The sequence below is a fragment of the Cricetulus griseus genome, chromosome 2 (genome assembly GCF_003668045.3).
Source record: "Cricetulus griseus strain 17A/GY chromosome 2, alternate assembly CriGri-PICRH-1.0, whole genome shotgun sequence".
Classification (NCBI taxonomy): Eukaryota; Metazoa; Chordata; class Mammalia; order Rodentia; family Cricetidae; genus Cricetulus; species Cricetulus griseus.
The window spans coordinates 843,250-862,110 of NC_048595.1; the positions used below are offsets into that span (position 1 = coordinate 843,250).

The 18,861-nt window shown below is 48.4% G+C and overlaps 1 protein-coding gene across 1 annotated transcript in view; it reads right to left on the reverse strand.

Moving 5' to 3' along the window:
- Cfap74 (cilia and flagella associated protein 74) overlaps positions 1–18,861 on the reverse strand; it is a 53,031-nt gene that overhangs the window by 544 nt on the left and 33,626 nt on the right. Inside the window, exons 21-36 of the mRNA XM_035438865.1 lie at positions 16,330–16,458; positions 12,973–13,060; positions 11,914–12,087; positions 11,334–11,467; positions 6,251–6,527; positions 4,945–5,052; positions 3,952–4,088; positions 3,171–3,305; positions 2,923–3,032; positions 2,707–2,762; positions 2,479–2,598; positions 2,056–2,211; positions 1,182–1,311; positions 842–996; positions 485–617; positions 34–164 (exon numbers count right to left, since the gene is read on the reverse strand). Coding sequence (XP_035294756.1) covers positions 34–164; positions 485–617; positions 842–996; positions 1,182–1,311; positions 2,056–2,211; positions 2,479–2,598; positions 2,707–2,762; positions 2,923–3,032; positions 3,171–3,305; positions 3,952–4,088; positions 4,945–5,052; positions 6,251–6,527; positions 11,334–11,467; positions 11,914–12,087; positions 12,973–13,060; positions 16,330–16,458 — 2,173 coding nt within the window. The remainder of the gene's footprint in view (positions 1–33; positions 165–484; positions 618–841; positions 997–1,181; positions 1,312–2,055; positions 2,212–2,478; positions 2,599–2,706; positions 2,763–2,922; positions 3,033–3,170; positions 3,306–3,951; positions 4,089–4,944; positions 5,053–6,250; positions 6,528–11,333; positions 11,468–11,913; positions 12,088–12,972; positions 13,061–16,329; positions 16,459–18,861) is intronic.

Consider the following 18,861-nt stretch of genomic DNA (forward strand, 5'->3'; position numbering starts at 1 on the left):
CTGGGGTTTAACTCAAGCTAGGGTTGTAGTCACCTTCCTTGGTGATGGCTGGGTAGTCCGGATACAGCCCACTTGCAGCTCTCGGGTGGCAGGTGAGGTTGGCATGTCTGTGTCAAACTGGACGTAGTTCAAGGTCACCAGAATGGGCTTAATTTCCTCAGCTTCTGGAGATGGGAGGGGTGCAGAGATCTAGCTGAAAAGTGGTGGCTAGATGGAGGAAGTGGCCTGGGAGTGAGGGGAGCTGGCCACGGTCAGGCAGCACCACAGAGATGGAGGGTGAAGCTGGAACCTCCCAGAACAATCAACTCAGTAGAGATCATCCTGCTTGGCTCTGGGGCTGATGGACTGGAAATCTGCCCTTCCCCAATGGGCCTTAGTATGACCTCTCGCTGGCTTGGGGTGCCAGAGTGTCCTCTCACTATTCCCCAAGGTTACCCCTGTTCTCCTCTTTCCCTGAGCCAGAAACCACCTGGTGGGGGCTCACCTTCTCTATGCTCTGGGTCCAAGGCAGGGATCACTGCCAGGCTCTCCACAGGCACGTCCAGTGGGTCTCCCCCCTCCACAAACATCATGTGCTCACGGGCAGCACCCTTCAGGAGGATCTTGTGGGAGACTTTCTGAGGACAAGAAAGCATGGCAGCCTGCCCAGCAGCTCGACAACTGGGAACCGAGGCTGGTTCAGGGGTGGGGCCGAGACAGCCAGGGATGCTGACATCTGTCTGACATCCTCCAGCATGGGGTGCCAGATAATAAAAGTCTCCAGGGAGGGGCAGATGAGGGACACCCAGGGATCCCTCCCAGAGTGGGGTGGGACCTGTGGGGGCCCAGCTACAATCTCCACCTTCTCAAAGAGCACCACTTGGAGCAGGTCAGAGAAGTAGAGGCTCTCATGATCTGGACTGAATGTTACGGTGAATTCTTGAGCCTTCCCGGGTAACATGAGTCCCTCGACTGGAACAACACTGAATACGCTCTGGCCATTGTGGTTCTGTGTGCCTGTGGATAAAGACAGGGGTTATGATCAACACTACCAGTCCTGCTCCACTGGGCTCATTCCTTTTTGCCCAGTCTCTCCATGATCTGCCTTGCCCTTCCTCCACCCTACGTAGCACCCTCAATTCCCAGCACATAGCTCTTCATGGTTCTGTACCCCTGTGGTTCCTGGCAGTGTGTTAACTCACCAACAATTTCAGTTCTCTGATCATGGGAGGTAAGGAACTTTGGTAGCTGTTGCCGGGTCTCAGCCCTTTTTTTGGAAAGGCTCTCCAGCCGCATCCAGAACTTAATGGGAAGTGAGGACTCATTCAGTAGCTGCAAGAGCAAGATGTCACTCAAGTAGCGTACCCTAAGCTGCCCTATGCCTATGGTCAGTGTCCCTGACTAGGTTGCCTGCTGCTGGATCACACTTCATAGGAACCAGGTCACAGTATGCTCTGAGCCCTTTCTCATGGTATCACCAACAGTAAGTAACCACAGTAGCAGTGTTTGGGACTGTTGTTATTCAGTCACTCATCTCACACTGGCCTTTTCCTCAGTGCTCTCTCTGGATAGCACCCTGTCTGGTGGTACTCCACTTCAGGACCCCGCCGGAGCAGGTGGGCAAGTAGGCTGCTTGAGTCCAAACCTAGGGTAGCCCTCAAGGTGAGACAGGACCATGCTTATTTGGAGATGAGGGAGCCAAGATGACTGTATGAATCTCTTTAGACATCTGTCTATCAACTGAGTGGGGCGGGGGGAGGAAAGAGCACCTAGGAGAGTTCCAAAGGAGGAAGTAAGTGGCAATGCAGAAGTAAGAAGCAATGCAGATGGACATAAACATCTTCAGGCCAGCACTTTGGCTTAGGGTTAAGTGGGGGGCTCTCAGCTTTCCCACAAGTAAAGGCTCTGGAGTCCCTGGTAGGAAGACATCAGAAATGACAGCCCCTTGGGAACAGAGAATTTGGGAGAGACAATGTGCCTCAAGGGGTTCCTCAACCAGCTGGGTACTTCCAAATGCAGAGTTCACTGGCTCCATGAAATCCTTTTTTCAGGAGAATGGGACAAGACGTAATTCACCTTAAAATTTGTCGAGAAAGATTCTCTGGCAAGCACATAGCCCATGTTGAGGATGTTGCCTTCAATGGAGCACGTAATCATGGATGCCACGCCTGTGCCCATGAGGGTGAGGGCGAGAGTCCCTTTCTTGGTGATGATGTCCAGTGTTTCTTGAGCCTAAGGAGATCATGTACTTTAGCACAGGACAGACATGGGAACTCTACCTGCAGAAGCTGGCTGAGAGCACTGTGCTCCTGAGGTAGCCTGGAGGTCTTTGCCTCCATGGACTTGGCTGACAAGAGCTGGGAAGGAAGGACAGGCTGCTTTAAGGCTCCAGCTGATCATCTGGGCCTGAGAACACGGTGGAGTCTGACTGTGGCCACACGATGGTCCTGTGGTGTGGGTAATCTCAGGGCAGCAGCATTGTCCATGGGCTACACTCACCAGTATGCTCTCATGGGGCGAGAAGGACACCATCAGGGTGTGTATCTCGCCGGAACATAGCTTGTTGGAGGGGTTTATCAGGACGAAGGGGCCATTGGGGTTCAGCACTGAGAACTCCAACTAAGGACTGAGCATCAAGGATGAAGATACTATTTTGCAGGCTCTGCCATGCACCCCACTCCCATCTCCACACCTGGAAGCAGATTCACTGAGCATAGATAAGGATACAGTAAGGTCCTCAGGAGAAATGTTCTGGAGGGTGATCTTCTTTATGCTTCGATGCCCTAAAATGTGGTAGAGTTGGGCCACAGATCCTAGAACCCCAAGGGGCACCTATTTCTACAGCGAGGTCAGGGAACAGATGGTGACTGGAGTGGTCTCGGTACCCAGGGTAGAAGATAGGCTCTCGGGAGTGAGGGTTGTCAGTATAGAATTAGGACTTACCCACAGCAATATCACCAAAGTTAAAGGTCGTCTGGTTTTTGTTGGATATCACCACAATGGATGGAGCCACTGCTGGGCACCATAGCTCCAGATATAGAGTATTATGGGGGCTAGAGGCAGGACAAGGATAAATAAGGCCAGATTAGGGTGACCCTGTGTCCCCCAGGCCTCATATCTGACAAGCAGTAGAGGAGGGACAGTGATTTTTATGGCCAATCACACCCCATCCTGTCTCAAGAACACCACACCTGAAGCTCAGAGGTTCCAATGCCTTCCTGTCTTTGATGTCACCACTGGCAACGACACAGGGGATCACAAATCTGTCAAACTTCCCCTGGAAGGCTCTGGCCAAGGTGGCTTGTGCAGCTTTGTATTCACTGGAACTGGAATGAAGCCAACAAAGGACATTCATGCTTATTCCTCAGGACCACTTGGGCTCTGCCCCTAGGATACTCAGAGTGGGACCAGACCTTCCTCATCTTTGATGGCCATGCCTGCTCTCTAGGGCTCTAGGCTCAGGTGGACTCTCTGGGGAAGGTGAAAGCACTAAGAGGCAGAGCTCAGAGCCACCATGGGTCCCAGGTGGTAGTCACACCAGTTCTGTCTGATAGACTTTTCCACCTTCCTCTGCCTCCCGCAGGGACCTTCCTCCCCACTGTAGACCCTGGTCATCCAGAGAGAGGGAGTAAAGGTATTTGTCACTACAGAGCCATATTCCTGGGTCCACAGGGACAAGTCCTGGCCTGGCAAGTGGCCCAACCCACCAGAGCTTTCTTGGGATCATTGGTTCATTGGGGAGACTGGAGTCAGACCATGGAGTAGTCTGTTCAGAGGGATACTAAGCCCATGGTGATAACTAAGGAGCAGATGCCTTGAAAGAAGAGCCCTGGGTCCAACTATTTCTGAAGCAGTCAGTCTTGGACCTACAGACAGTCAAGCCAGTGAAGCTGTGCTTCAGGTAATGTATGGGAAAAGGTCTACTGAGCAGGGTGGGCTTCGTCTGATCAAGGGAAGATCCCTTCATCCTACCTGGCTCCACACTCCCGCCTCTTCAGCTCTGGGGTGTGGAGAGCGGAGGACCGCGTAACACGGTCCCGGGTGTGAGGCCGCATCACAGACATAGACTGTTTCCACATATCCTTCTTATGGATTGTCTCCTTTCGGAGCTATAAGCAGAAACAGATGCTGAGAAGCCACCACAGAGGCTCAGTCCTCTGCATGGCAGGTGCTACACTGCAGCCCTGCCCCAGGCTCTTCTGAGGCCTATCCTGGCAGGCTTGCCGAGTGACAGGAGTCAATGGTTTCCTCAAACCAACTGGCTCTCTAGGGGAGTCTGACAACATGAGGCACATCAGTGGAGATAGCCCAGGGGTACCTGGGAAGCCCAAGCACAGAGACCCTCCAAAGATAAGTTCATGGCCTGAAAGGTCTGAAGTTAGAGAGACCAAGACACAGAGAAGAAGCCTGCCAAATGGGGGTCCTCAGTCCCCTCCAGTCCATGCCTTTCTTGTGCCTCACTGTCTCATCAAGGTGGAAGGTCAGGGCTCTTTGCTCATGCATGTAGTGTGAAAGCTATGAGGCCGTGACATGGCAGAAGGACAAGCCTGTAGCCAGTGGTGTCACGACTCCCTGGATTGGGGCAGCATATAAAGCCTGTACATACTGTTGGGTCTGGCTTGCCTGCTATTTCAAGGCTGCCCTCCAAAGGTGGTTTCCGTGTTATCCCTTGTGAGAGGCTATTCTGGGTTTTTATTCCAGTCCTGCTTTGGTTAAAACTCCAGCCACCCTTGCCTCCCACTGCCTGGTGGCACTTTCAGGAGAGGGAGAGGTCTTGCAAGACAAACTTTTACCCCTCTTGGAGCAGCTTGGAGCAGAGTGCCGGAAAAGTCTGCCGTGTACTCCTGTTACAGGTAGGACAGGCTGCAGGTGCCAGGGGCCCACACATCTGCACCCTATGCTGGAGTGCCGTTTTGCTCTCCTCATGCCTCTCCCCTCTGGTCACTATGCACCTCCCCTAAACACGTCACTCACCAGTTTGTTCTCTGTCTCCTTGCTCTGGATCTGAACGGCTTCCTCGAGGATTGTCTCATGTGGCAGTACAGGTTGGAAGGCCACTTGGACCAAACACCTCTGCAGAGAGACACTAGGAAGGACTGCCAACCCTCCCACAGAAGCTCAGAGGGCAGAGGTGGCCCTGCTGGTGTGCCTCACTCCTCCCATAGTGCTATATTTCTACCCCTTCCCTTTTTCTCTCCTTCCTTCTTTCCCTTCCTCTCTCTCCCTTTCCCTCACTCCCTCTCTCCCTCTCTCTGGTTTTTCCAAGGCAGAGTCTCCCTGTGTGGCCCTGGCTGTCCTGGCACTCTTTCTGTAGACCAGGCTAGCCTCGAACTCACAGAGATCTGTTTGCCTTTGTCTCTCAAAAGGCATGTGCCATCAAGCTTGACTGGGTTTCTCTGGCTCACTGCTCTAGGAAGCTGGAGGTGGACTTCAGGCCATGTATGTTGGGGGTCTGTTAACTGAAGGTGCTGAGAGCAGGATTCTGAATGGGTCAGAACCTCACCAGACTAGAGTAAGAAATGAACCTGGGAACACGGAGCCCTTCCCCATCTGCAGCATGTCCCCATGGGACATCTCTCGGGAAAGATTCCACGGTGACTTGCTGACTAGGACGTGTGTGTGTGTGTGTGTGTGTGTGTGTGTGTGTGTGTGTGTGTGTGTGTGTGTGATGGTTAAGAGGGGGAAGAAAGGACAGAGGAGGAAAAGAGCAAATGGGGAAGGGAGAGGGAAGAAAAAGGAAGAGAAGATGGAGAAAAGGAAGAGGAAGAAGGAAAAAGGCAGAGTTGAAGGAAAATAGAATCAGACACTGACAAAACTCAGTGAGTGATGAGAACCAGTACTGAGGCTGTAATTTCTAAATTTGACAGAGCATTGTTTAAATAACTGTATCCTTTGAATCCTGCTGGTCACCAGATAAAAAGACACTGAATGGAAGTGGGCGACACAGGTGTGCTCCTTGAGGCAGGTATTGTGTGGCCTTCTTTAGCTCCATCTGCTATGAGGCAACACTTGGCCATTCTGACAGTCTGCACACCCTCCTTCCAGCCCCAGACAGGCACGTACTGGATCAGCTTCCTGGCAGAGCTCTCTTCCTCTCAGCTCAGGTGAGGCCAAGGGCACTGCGTCTGCTTCCCACTGATCCTGAGCCCCTGGCTCATACCCTTGGCCTTGTTGTGGTTCAATACCTGTGGCTAGGGTGTGCCAAGTCAGGCACCTTAGAGAGTGGCCTGGAAGCTCTGCCTCCGAGCCTGTTGGTGGGGCCCATGCTCACCTTTCCTGGTAAAACAGTCCCCACGGACGGTGAGATGGTGATGGGCAGATTAGGGGGCAGCAAGAACTCAAAGGATGTTGGCCCCACTGGGGCGGCTTCCTCTGACCCAATTCGTGGCAAGGAGAGGATCAGTTTGTTCATGCTCAGGTGAGAGTTGATGACATAGAGTGTGGACACAGTGGTGCCATACAGGGCAGTGGCCGAGAACTTGATCTGGTAGTGGGACAGCTCCAGGGGTGGGTGGACACCTACTGCTTGGCAAGATACCTTGAAGCACCTGAAAGCAACCAGTGCGGGTGGTGGTCATTCTACGCCATGGCATCTGTGGCCCCTCTGCAACCCTGAGTGCAGGAGCTGCAGCTCCACACGTGCTAACGGTGATGGGCAGGCCTGTTGAGCTAATGATGCCCCAGGTGCCCAACCAAGACTTATTACCGCAGTCATCCAGCTGTTTGCAACCTGGTTAACCAATGTGGGGGAAGTACATAAGCAAAATTATATAAACAGAGTAAAAACTTGTAAGTTGCTTTAAAAAATAAGGGTTGCAGGGTTAAGAGATGGCTTGGAGCAGTGGTTCTCAACCTTCCGAATGCTTCAACCCTTTAATACAGTTCCTCATGTTGTGGTGACCCTCCAGCCATAAAGTTATTTTCATTGCTACTTCATTGCTACTGTTATGAATTGTAATGTAAACATTTTACATGCAACCCCTCCCACTAGCTTAGAGGCTGAGAGCACAGGCTGTTCTTGCTGATAACCCAGGTTCAGTTCTTGGCACCCACATGGGGGCTTAAACCACCTGTGTCTCCAATTCAAGGGGAGCAAAGTCCTCTTCTGACCTCTGTGGGTACCTGTATGTACACAGTGCATATTCAGACAAGCAAGCAAACCACATGCATGTGAATACATTGTTTTTGTTATGTTTTGTGTTTTCTGAGAAAGGGTTTCTCTGTGTAACAGCCCTGGCTGTTCTGGAACTCGCCTTGTAAACCAGGCTGGCTTTGAGCCGGGAGAGCTGCCTGCCTCTGCCTCCCATGTGCTGGGATTAAAGCCGTGTGCCACCACCGCTTGGCTAAAAATAAACATTTTAAGAAAAGAAAAATGTAGTAAAAGGAGTTGATTTCTGGCCTATTACGTTAAATATTTATTGACAGTTAAAATCCTCCTTTCCACACCTCCTGAGTGCTGGAATAACAGGTGTGTTTCACCATGTCTTATTTATGGGGTGATGGGTATTGAACTTAGGATTTTGTGCATGTTAGGCAAGCACTCTACCAATTGAGCTTTAATTTTAACCCCAGGTAGTTGGTTATTTTAACCATTGGAAGCTTTACATCCTATGCTTTTCTTATTTATATAATTATTTAATTTTTTACTTCATGTGCATTAGTGTGAGAGTGTCAGATCCCCTGGAACTGGAGTTACAGACAGTTGTGAGCTGCCGTGTGGGTGCTGGGAATTGAACCTGGGTCCTCTGGAAGAGCAGCCAGAGTTCTTAACTGATGACCCATCTCTCCAGCCATTCTATGCTTTTCCTGTACTCCTATGTTCACTACACTCTCCTCATCAACTTTTATTATTTTTTTCCCTGTGCTGAGGATTGAATCTAAGTCCTCCGTGCCTGCTAGGAAAGAGCTTAACTGTTCAGTTTCACTCTGCACTCATCACATGTATTGCTTTAAAGGTTTATCTGCTGTGGAAAAATCCTTTGTACACTGTGAATATTTATTACTCTCACTGGTTAATAATGAACTGACTGGCCGATAGCCAGGCAGGAAGGGTATGCTGGCAGGACAACCAAACTAAGAATGCTGGGATGAAGAAGAGCAGAGCCAGTGGAGTCACCAGGAGACACAGAGGGAGCTAAGACATGCTGGAGGTCAGGTAAAGCCACAAGCCACGCAGCAATGTGTGGATTAATAGAAATGGGTTAATCTAAGTTGTAAGAGCTAGTGATTAATAAGCCTGGTCTATTGGCCGAACATGTATAATTAATATTAAGCCTCAATGTGTTTGTTTGGGAACTGGTGGGTCGGAAGAAACATCCACTTACATTTATTTATTTATTTATTTATTTATTTATTTATTTATTTATTTATTGAGACAGGGTTTCCCTGTGTCTCCCTGGCTATTCTGGAACTCACTCTGTAGACAAGGCTGGCCTTGAACCCTCAGATCTGCCTGCCTTTGCACCCCAAGTGCTGGGATTAAAGGCGTGCACTGCCACTGCCTGGCTTTAAGGGTTCATTTTAAGTTTATGACTGCAGTGCATGTAGAGGTCAAAGAGGGCATAAAACTCCCTAGGATGGGAGTTGTAGACCATTGTGAGCCACCATGTGGGTGCTAGAAATTGAACCCTGGTCCTCTGGAAGAGCAGCCAGTGCTGTGAACTGCTGAGCCCTTTCTCCAGCCCCATCACGTGTATTTTTAATGCTTTAGACAAGGACATGGCTGATCCTATCAAATCTCACCTATAACAGAAATGTGTTCAGGGGCTGGGGAGATGGCTCACTTGGTAAAACACCTGTCTTGTAAGTACACAGATGCGACTTCAGTCCTTAGAGCACATATATAAATCTGGCACAGTGGCATATACTTATAATCCCAGCAGTTGTGAGATGGCAGGGGGAAACAGTTCTTTACAAGTTTGCTAGAGAGCTAGCCTGGCCTGCTTGGCAATGTTCCAGGCCAGTGAGCAACCTTGTCATAAAGAGATAGCGGAAGGTGCCCGAGGAACAACACACAAAGATCTTTGACTTCCACAGGCACACACACATGTGCATGCCCACACAGTCACCCAATTGTGCACACAAACCCACCCACACATAGACAAAATATGTTCAGATGTTCAAATATTCAAACTTGTAAGTTAGTATTTTGGGGTAGATGGATCATTATTATTTAATTGAATGAATGCATAAATGTAACAAGAATTCTAATTGGTCTTAATAATAAAAAGTTGGGAGTCAGATATTAGTGGGGGAGAGCTGAAAGATCAGAGAAACAGTCAAACTCTAGCTCCTGCCTCTGCCTCAGACCAAAGGGATGATCCTGTCCTCAGACTGCCCAGACGGCCATGAGCTCCCATCTTCTCTCCCCTATAGTCCTCTCTGTGCTCAGCCATGTGCCTTCTGGTCTCCACCTCCTCAGTGCTGAGATCACCTTTGTGTGAGCTCTGTTTCTCTTTTAGACTGGATCAATTTCATGTAGCCCAGGGTGGCATTGAACTATCAGATATCTGTCTGCCTCTGTCTCCCGAGTGCTGGGATTAAATGTTTGTACCACCACTGCCTAGCCTCTGTGGCTAACTTGTGTGGCTAGCTTTGCACTCTGATCTTCTGGCAAGCTTTATTTGTTAGATGATAAACAAAATACCACCACACATAATGTATGACAACGAAAACTTCCTGGACTCTTTTCTTTTTTATATAGACTAGGCTGGCCTATAGCTCACTATATAGCTCAGAATGACCTCAAACTTGATCTTTCTGCCTCAGCTTCCAGAATGCTGCGATTACAGGCCTGTGCCACTACCTAAGTTAAAAACTATCTTTTCTTCAGTTTGTGTGTGTTTGATGCATGTATATATGTGTACATATGATATATGTGTTTGTATTGTATAAGTGCATGCTACGTGTGCTATAGTGCAAGGGTAGAGGTCAGGGGACAGCTTTAGAAGTTGGTTGTTACCTTCTGCCTTGTTTTGAGGTAAGATCTCTTTTTTTATTTAATTTTTTCTTTATATTTATTTAGCATGTTTGTATATGTGTGGCATGAATGTGTATTGTGAATACAAGATCTCTCCTTCTACCAGATTTCCAGGCTGAGTGATCTATTTTATCAGTCCAAAGGTCTCTCTTTTTGTTGTTGTTCACTGCTGTGTGTCAGGACAGCTGGCCCTTGAGTTTTCCAAGGGTTTTACTGTCTCTACCTTCCAGTTTGTCACAGGAGCACTGGGTCCCACATGTATGTCACTGAGCTTTGTGTGGGATCTAGGGATTCACACTCAGATCCGACCCTTCCAAAGCAAGTTCTTTTACCCACCAAGCCATCCCCACAGCTCTCAAACACTTTTTTGTTTTGTTTTTGAAACAGGGTCTCACTGTGTAGCCTTGTCTGGCCAGGAATTCACTATATAGACCAGGGTGACCTCGAACTCACAGAGATCTGCCTGCTGAGGGCTGGGATTAAAGGCATTTGAACTAATAAAAAAAAAAATCTCTTGGGGAAACAAAAAGGCATGATCCCCTGCACCTAGATCAAATCTTGAAATTAAAAATGTATGTGTACACTTGTGTACATGCTCAATTGTATAAGTTTATGTGTACCGTGTGTGTGAGGAGGCCAGAGAAGGCATGCTTGTCTGGAATTGGAGTTACAGATGGTTGTGAGCAACCATGTGGGTGCTGGGAATTGAGCCGATGTCCTCTGCAAGAACAGTAAGTGCTTTAACTGCTGAGCCATTTCTCTCACTCTAAGAAGGGGTTTTTGTTTGTTTGTTTTGGGTTTCTGAGGCAGGTTTTATGTAGCCCAAGCTGGCCTCAACCACATTACATGGCCAAAGAACTTCCACTCTTACTCTCCTGCCTCTAACGCCCATATGATGGTATTATAGGCACTTATTCCTCACCTGTTTCATGCGATGCTGGGGATCAAATCCAGGGCTTCAAGCATGTGAAGCGGCGCTCTACCAACTGAGCTATGCCCAAGATACCAACTCTCAAAGGCAAACACACTGGAATAACACTAGACCTCCCAGCAGAAACCCAGGAAGGCAAGGAATGGCATATTTCAAGCCTTGACAGTGAATCACGTATATGAATACTTACACCAAGATACTTTTCACAATGTACTGACACACACACAGATACTCGTGCTCACGATACTCATGTTCACCAGCTCATTATTTCCTAATCTCCTCACGTACAAGGGCAAAGTGGAAGGTCACATGGACCTATCTATTTCTGGGTCTTGGGCTCCTGTTGACCACTAGTGCTGTCCACCCCAGCCCTGAGGTCACCCAGTGGGATCTGAGGAAAGGACTGCATGGTGGTCATGCGCCTTCTCTGCCTAGCAGGCTTACCGGTTTATTTCGGATTTGCAGATCAGTTCAAATCTGTATTCCTTGGCCTTCAAGGGCTGAAAGATCACATCAAGTTGCAAAGTTTCCAGTGGCAAGATCGACCCAAACCCATCATTGGGCTGGATGTCCACATACTGGGAAATGGGGACAGAGTCAAAGTGAAAAACTTTGTAGAGTAGCTAGCTGGTAGGAAACTGTGTACCTTGCTGGGGAAGTGACATGTGAACACGCCAGTTTGGGAGCACATGGAGGGTCTGAGAGTATGAGACATGTGTGTGTGTGGGGGCGCTCAACCTTACTGAGCACGTGGGTATGTAAGCTGGGTGTGTGTGGGTGGATAGGGACAGTCTAGGAAGGGCTGATGGCAGTCTGGGCATGCTCTTAGATTGTCCTGTGGGGCTTGTCCAGGGAAGGTTGGCAGGGAAAGAGTCTAGAAAAATGAGAGGCCAGGGAGGGGGATATCAAGGACAAGGAGAGGGTCAACTGGGCGGGGTACAGGGCAGCAGAGTTGCTGATGCCTGGGCCTGGATAGCAGCTGTTATTCCTGCTCCATGGCCCCAGGGATGACCAGAGCAGGTACCTTTGGAAGTCCAACGAACCCAAACTCCTGCGGCAGCAGGGAGTGGTTGCTGAGGCTGATTTCTGTCCTGATAGCCTCATAGATGGTGCAGTAGCCAAAGTTTATTTCTTCGGGGCTGATTTCCAAGTCCGAGGTGGTGACAATGGCTTGGACAGTGAACCCCACTGGTTTGATCTAAGGAGCAAAAGGCAAAGAACATTCCCAGCCACTAGAAGATTTGTGCAAAAGCCCCCAAATAATAAAGGCAATTCTGCTGCCTTTTGGCCAACACCATACTATTTCCATAAGACGAGTTTCTCAATAAGACCATTGCTCAGTGTCTCCTAATAAAGGAGCAGCATCTGAGCCAGAATTCCATGGTGGTGGTTAGAGGAGGCATGCAGGCAGAAGTCTAAAGCATCAGTCAGATGTGGCAATGTGGCCTGTGATTACGTGTGGACACACTGTTTGTAAGCATATGCATATATGAGCTCATGTAGACGAGGGCATAATATGCATATCTATGTGTGTGTGTGGTGCGTTCATCTGTGTATCTGAGTTCAACTGTGTAGGTGCATTTCTTTTTTTAATAATTTATTTGTATTTTATGTACATTGGTGTTTTGCCTACATGTATGTCTGTGTGAGGGTGTCAGATCCCCTGGAACAGGAGTTATATACAGGTGTGAGCTTCCATATAGGTGCTGGGAATTGAACCTGGGACCTCTGGAAGAGCAGCCATTGCTCTTAGCCGCTGAGCCATCTCTCCAGCCCCATAGGCATATTTCTTGTGTGCATACGTGGGTGAGGTATCTGAGCCAGCCTGCTTGGACCAGAATAAGACTTTCCTTCTGACCCACAAGTGCCTCCTCTCTTTCATACTGTGTCGGGGTTGTGTGGACAGGAGGCAAAGCTGCCTGTCAGGCCACTGGATATCACCAGCTCGAAAGTGAGTATGGGTTCAGAAATCAGGGTTCTACCTCTTTGGGTATTGTCATTGGGGACACAGGATTTGGCCTCCCACAGCTCCCACCTGTTTCCTAGCAGTGCGTAAGATTCCCAGAAAGTGTCCTGTACAGACCTGATCAGCCACCCAGATTGTCATCGGAGCCTCCAGAACACGACTGTCTGGGTCAAAATACTTTCCTGCGTCTTCTGGGAGGGAGTGTCTGCAAGAGGTAGGATCCACTTGAATACATTTTCCTTCTTTATATTGTGTGCAATAAAACTGTTCTAAAATTGAAGGGCAAGTATGAATGAGAACACGGTATAATGGCACATGTATGAATATGATGTAAGGAAACCCATTACTTTGTATACTAACTTTAAAAAGTAAATGTCCTGCAATTAAATGGCCCGCTGAATCAACTAATCGGGGCTCACAAGGGCTCACAGAAACTGAAGCCAGCAAGCACAGGGCCTGCACCAGATCCTCTGTGGATATGCTATGTCTGATGGTTTGGTGTTTTTGTGGGACTCCGAACAGTGGGAGCTGGTGTATCTCTGACTCTTTTGCCTGCTCTTGAGACTCTTTCCCTCCTATTTGGATTTGTTAGGAATAAAGCATGTGGAGACCCTTGGCAGATTCCATGACAGGTGAGGGCGGCCAAGGCAGAGGGACAAACATGCCAGGCAGACAGAGCTTAAGCAAGAAATTTTATTAGAAAGGGAAGGGCGGGGGAAGGAAAGAGAAAAGAGGTGAAAAGACACAGAGACAGAGAGGGACAGAAGAGGAGGAGGAGACAGGAAAAGTCCTGTCTGCCCCAGGGGGACAGCGGGAAAGAGAGGAGCGTGGGAAGAAGAGAGCGGAAAAGAGAAGAGGGACTGAGCAGAAAGAGAAGGGAGCATAAGTGGGCTGCGGTCTTTCTTTTAAAGGGGTCCCTTTGCACCTGTGTGCAGACTACGCAATCACGGAACCCTGGGCTGACCAGGGTACTGTCTGAGTGTGCTCTGCCAGGTGACAAATGCCTGAGTCCTTACAGGGTTGCCTTGTGCAGTCTCCATCTGAGGGCTTTTGTCTTGTCTTACTGTATCTTGTTTTGTTCTGCTTGGCTGTTTTCTTTTAGAGGCACATTCTTTTCTAAGAGGAAACAGAGTGGGGAGGGGTGGATCTGGGGGAGAGGAGAGGTGGAGGAGCTGGGAAGAGTGGAGGGGGGGAAACTGTGACTGGGATGTACTGTATGCGAGAACAGTATATTTTCAATAAAAAATTTAAAAAAGAATGTTAATAAGCTTGGCTTAGCCAGATGTATCGCATGCCTTTAATCAACATACTTTAGTGGCAGAGGCAGGAGGATCTCTGTGACTTGAGACCAGTCTGGTTGGTATAGTATGACCCTGTCTCAAAAACTAAAAACCCAAATGAAAAACCTTGGTTTAATTATGCCATATTCTGTGTGTGTGTGTGTGTGTGTGTGTGTGTGTGTGTGTGTGTGAATGTGTATCAAGACATCATATTTTATCTCATAAATGTAGGCAACCATAATTTTACAATGAAATTAAAAATGTATTTGTTTTGGGGACTACACATCCCACTGTTTATACATGAGGGGCAGAAGATAACTTGCAAGAGTTTGTTCTCTCCTACCATGTGGATCCTGGTTCATGAACTCATGTTGTCAGCCTTGGAGGCAAGTGCTTTTACCTGCTGAGCCATCTCTTTAGTCCAAAATAATAAGTTTTAAAGACTAAAATCAATAACATGATAAGGAGTCTATCACTTGAAGGGATCCTTAAAAATCCTTTTTGAAAAATCAGTCTAAAAGCAGGTTTCTCATGGACCGTGCCTTGCCTCAGGTGTAGAGCAGAAGACCCTGGGTTCCGTGCCCAGTACTGAACAACAACAACAAAAGTTCGCTACATACCTACAATAGGCCAGAAGATCGTAAGGTAGGCCAGGCTGGGCTACATGGTTATGACTCTGTCTCAAAAAAGTTTATTTTTTGATTACAAAAAGAATGAGTGGCCAGGCAGTGGTGGCGTACTCCTGTAGTCCCATCACTCGGGAGGCAGAGGCAGGCAGATCTCTGAGTTCAAGGTCACCCTGGGATACAGAGCAAGTTCTAGGACAGTTAGAGCTGTTACACAGAAAAACCCTATCTTGAAAACAAATGGAAATAAAAAAAAAGAATTAGTATAATTTTAGAAAAAAATTTTAAAGTACAAAGGAAAGAGTCCCCTGTTACCATGATGGGGAATTCACCATGAAAGACCCAGAAGCAGGTCAGGTTTTAAAGCCACCTTATCCCCAGCCTACTTCTCTGGTCCAAACTCTGTTGACAGCCCAGGATCTAGAACTTAGCCTGGAAAATAGGCCCCATACCAGGAACCAAGGGTCACTTAGGGCAACCGAGCAGATGAAGTGAAAATCAAGACTTTTAGTTGCCAAAGCGCCAGAAAAGCTGAAGTGAATTATTCAAAGTCTGTCCTAGGAAAGGCAGAAGCCAAAGAACATATCAAAACAGCCTGGAATAACTGCTATGCAGGCACCCTTGATGGCAAGACCCAAGAAGGGCTTTGGACAGGGAAGATACAGGGAGAGCTGAGTGGCAGGGGAACGTTACAGAGCTGTGGGATAAAGGCAAAGAAACAAGCTCCCTTCAAGTGTTTGCTACAACCTGACTCAGAACCTCGGGGAGCAGCAGAAAGAGATGACAGTCTCACAGGAGTGTCTGAACAGAAGTGCCGGGAGCCATGGCAAAGGTAAGCTTAGCCCTGAAAAGAGACTTGGGCTGCTTCAGAGAATCTCTTGTAAAGATTGTCAGCATGAGTAACTCATTATGTTGAGAGAATAGCTAACTTCAGTCCCAATCTACCTCTCCCCTTCCCCAAATGAATAGAGCTTGGGCAAACAGGAATAGCTGATAGCAAACATTCCATAGTCAGGCTTCTTAGCAACCCTTCTTCCTGCGACCTTTGCGACCTTTTCGACCTTTTCATCTTACTAACAACCTGTTGGGTTTGCATCCCTCTGATTGCCCCCCCTATCCTGCCTTATCTGCACCTGCACCCCCTATTTGCCCTTCCTGTCTATCTTCAAGGACTCACATACACGATCAAAGGCTTCTTCCTGAGGGCCAGGTAAATAACCTCTACCCGCCCCAACAAGTCTTCCTGCTTCACCTGCTATATAAGGTTTCTAAGAAAAATAAAATTTTGCAGCTTGATCAGAAAGCCTGTCTTGCTGTCCCTTTCTTGTGTCTCTTTGACCCATCATTCCAGGTACTCTGGTGCTGTAACACATCGGGGTGTGAGCTCCCATGGTGCCCCGCTGGGCGGGGCACAGAAGCCAAGGTGGGGCCCATGCATGGAGGGTCAGGGTGTTCTTACCTTGGCAGGTGGTACCTCCTGGATGTGTGTGTCCAGAAGAGTGATCAGCACAAGGCACCCAGGGACCCCACCACCTCCCATCATGCTCCGGGCTTTTCCCAGTTCTCACCTAGGCAAGAACTTGAGCTGTACTGAGTAAGTGGACTGGGCCTGGATGTAGCCTGTTTCTGGCAGAAGCTCTATGTGGCCTCTCAGTTCCTTGCAGACTTCAAACTTCAGGCGCAGGGCTGCTTTTGATCTGCAAGAGGTCATAGGTGGCTTTGCATGCTTAATCCTTTGACCCATTAAGGTATTTCTAATGATAGGGCCAGCGTGCCTGGAGCTTGCAATATAGAGCAGGCTGGTCTCAAACTCACAGAGATCCTCTTGCCTCTGCCTCCAAAGTGCTGGGATTTTAAAGGTGCTTGCCACATGATACCTGGCTACAACACATTTTTTTAAAAAAAAATAAAAAATTATTAAATGAATGCATGGTGTACATGTGTGTGTACATGTGCACAGTCACAATGCACTTGAGTACTTTGCATGTGTGGAGGCTAGAGGACACGTGTGGAGAACTTTGCAGAATTGGTTCTCACCTATATTTTTGTGGGTTCTGGGAATTTTTGAACTCAGTTTCAGGCTTTAGCAGCAAGTGCCTTTCTGCTGGCTCTGAATTTTTTTTTAAAGACAGGGTCTCACTATATATAGCTCTGGGCTGAACTATAGAACTCACAATTGCCCTGCCTCAACCTCCTGAGTGCTGAGTTTATAGACATATGCAACATACCCAGCTTGGAAAAAATTTAAAATACAAACAATAAAAATTGGAGTTGAGATGTGCCCAAATCAGTTATCAGACTAGAATGCGTTATGGGAAGGAGTGATGCAGGCAGCTACTGGGTGGGCACGGGAGCCTGGAAGGGGTGTGAAGGATGGCTTGCACCTATGGGGTCTGGCTTCTTCCCACCCAGCATTCTTTAGAGGAAGTTTGGGAGGCCCTGGATGGCTAGGTGTTAACCATTGACACAAGTTTATAACTCAGAACCAGGCAGGGGAAGAATAGACATGTCTGTATCAGGGCCCACCTGTGTCTCCTTGTCTCTAAAAGAGGTTCTTCTCTCCCTGTCCTGAAATGAGGTATCTGCCGAAGGCAGTGGCAATGGCTGTGTCCCTTTTAAGGCAGCCCTGGAGGACACTCCTGGCTTGCTCCCTGTGGGAGTCTCCTTTAGTTCCCATAGGAAGAATTATTTCTTAACCAAAGGAAGAGAAAAGGTAACTTGAAGAGGGAGGCCCAGGGAATTCTTCCCTGGTTTGCCTGGGATCATTGGCAATAGTCCTAGAACCTTCCAGAGCCTTCTAGTGCCTTCTAGAATGATCCTTGTCTGTTCTGTGGTTGGCTATGCTCTGCAGCCCATGGTCTTCTAGATAGACCTCTGCTCAAATATGGCCCTGGGTCCACAGTGATCCAAAGATGGAACAATAAAGTCACACCGTGGACACTGAAGGTTATGAGGGACTCTGAGGGAAGTAGCCAGATCTTCTGGGAGGGACCACAAGTGCATGGATACCGCTGGGAGTCCATGAGGGAGGACCAAGTGCAGACAGAGGGAAAAGCCTCCTGCCTGTCTCCTGCTCTTTGGATGATCACCAGAGCCCAGATGGTTACCAGAGTTGTGGTGACCTCTGACCTGCCTCTAGGCCCCTACAATTATCCACCACTACAGTTGACCAGGGCCCTGAGCCTCTGCTGCTCGGGATCCAGAACACCATGGAAAGCAGCCACTTGGGGTTCTTAGAGACATGCCTGTCAGATCCACTGTTTGTACACAGTGACTAACATTGGTTCTTGGGCACAAGACAACAAATGGTCTTCACACACCAATACCTCTCTACACTCACGCAGGTAAAACCACACAAACAAAGTTAAAAATGATACTGGGCTTAAAGGTTACTAAACACATTTGTACTGACAACTGGGTGCTTTGGGTAAGAATGATAAAATTCCTTGACTCCTTTTGATTCCTTCTCTGCGTGACCAGGAAGGACTGGTAGGAGAGTACCTGCGTACTCTCCCAGACAAGCACAGCAAGCCACTCCTCCAAGCCCCACACTCTCCCCTGACTTTGACAGTGCACTGTCATCTTGTAGCTCTCTGGTTCCCAGGGAGGAGTTTGGGGACATCTAGTGGCTCCCTCTTTATGGAGCAAGACAAAGCCTAGTGGAAACCTGGAGTGCTGTTCTCCCAGGTCATGTGTGAAGGGCTAGCCACAGGGGTTTGATGGTCTGGGGACTAGTGGTTTGTGAAGGGGTAGTGACAGGGATTCGATGGTCTGGGGACTAGTGGCTCAAAGCTGATGAAGTCATGAAACCTGGGATGCTCCTATCTCAAGTTGTACTTGAAGGAAAATGCTTGTAATCTAAGCTCTGATGTCTTTGTAAAACACTTATTTTGCTGGGCTTTGTCTATTCTCCATGTCGCTGCTGTGTTCTATACTTTTGAAGGCACTTGGACCCTTGCCGAGTGCCCCAGGCATACAGCGAGTGTCTCTGCTATGGCTGCTGCAATGTTTTCACAAATGCAGACCTGACAATTATAAACTAATTCTCTGAGGACAAAAGGCCAAAGTGGGACTAACTAGACTGAAGGTCAGGATTACCA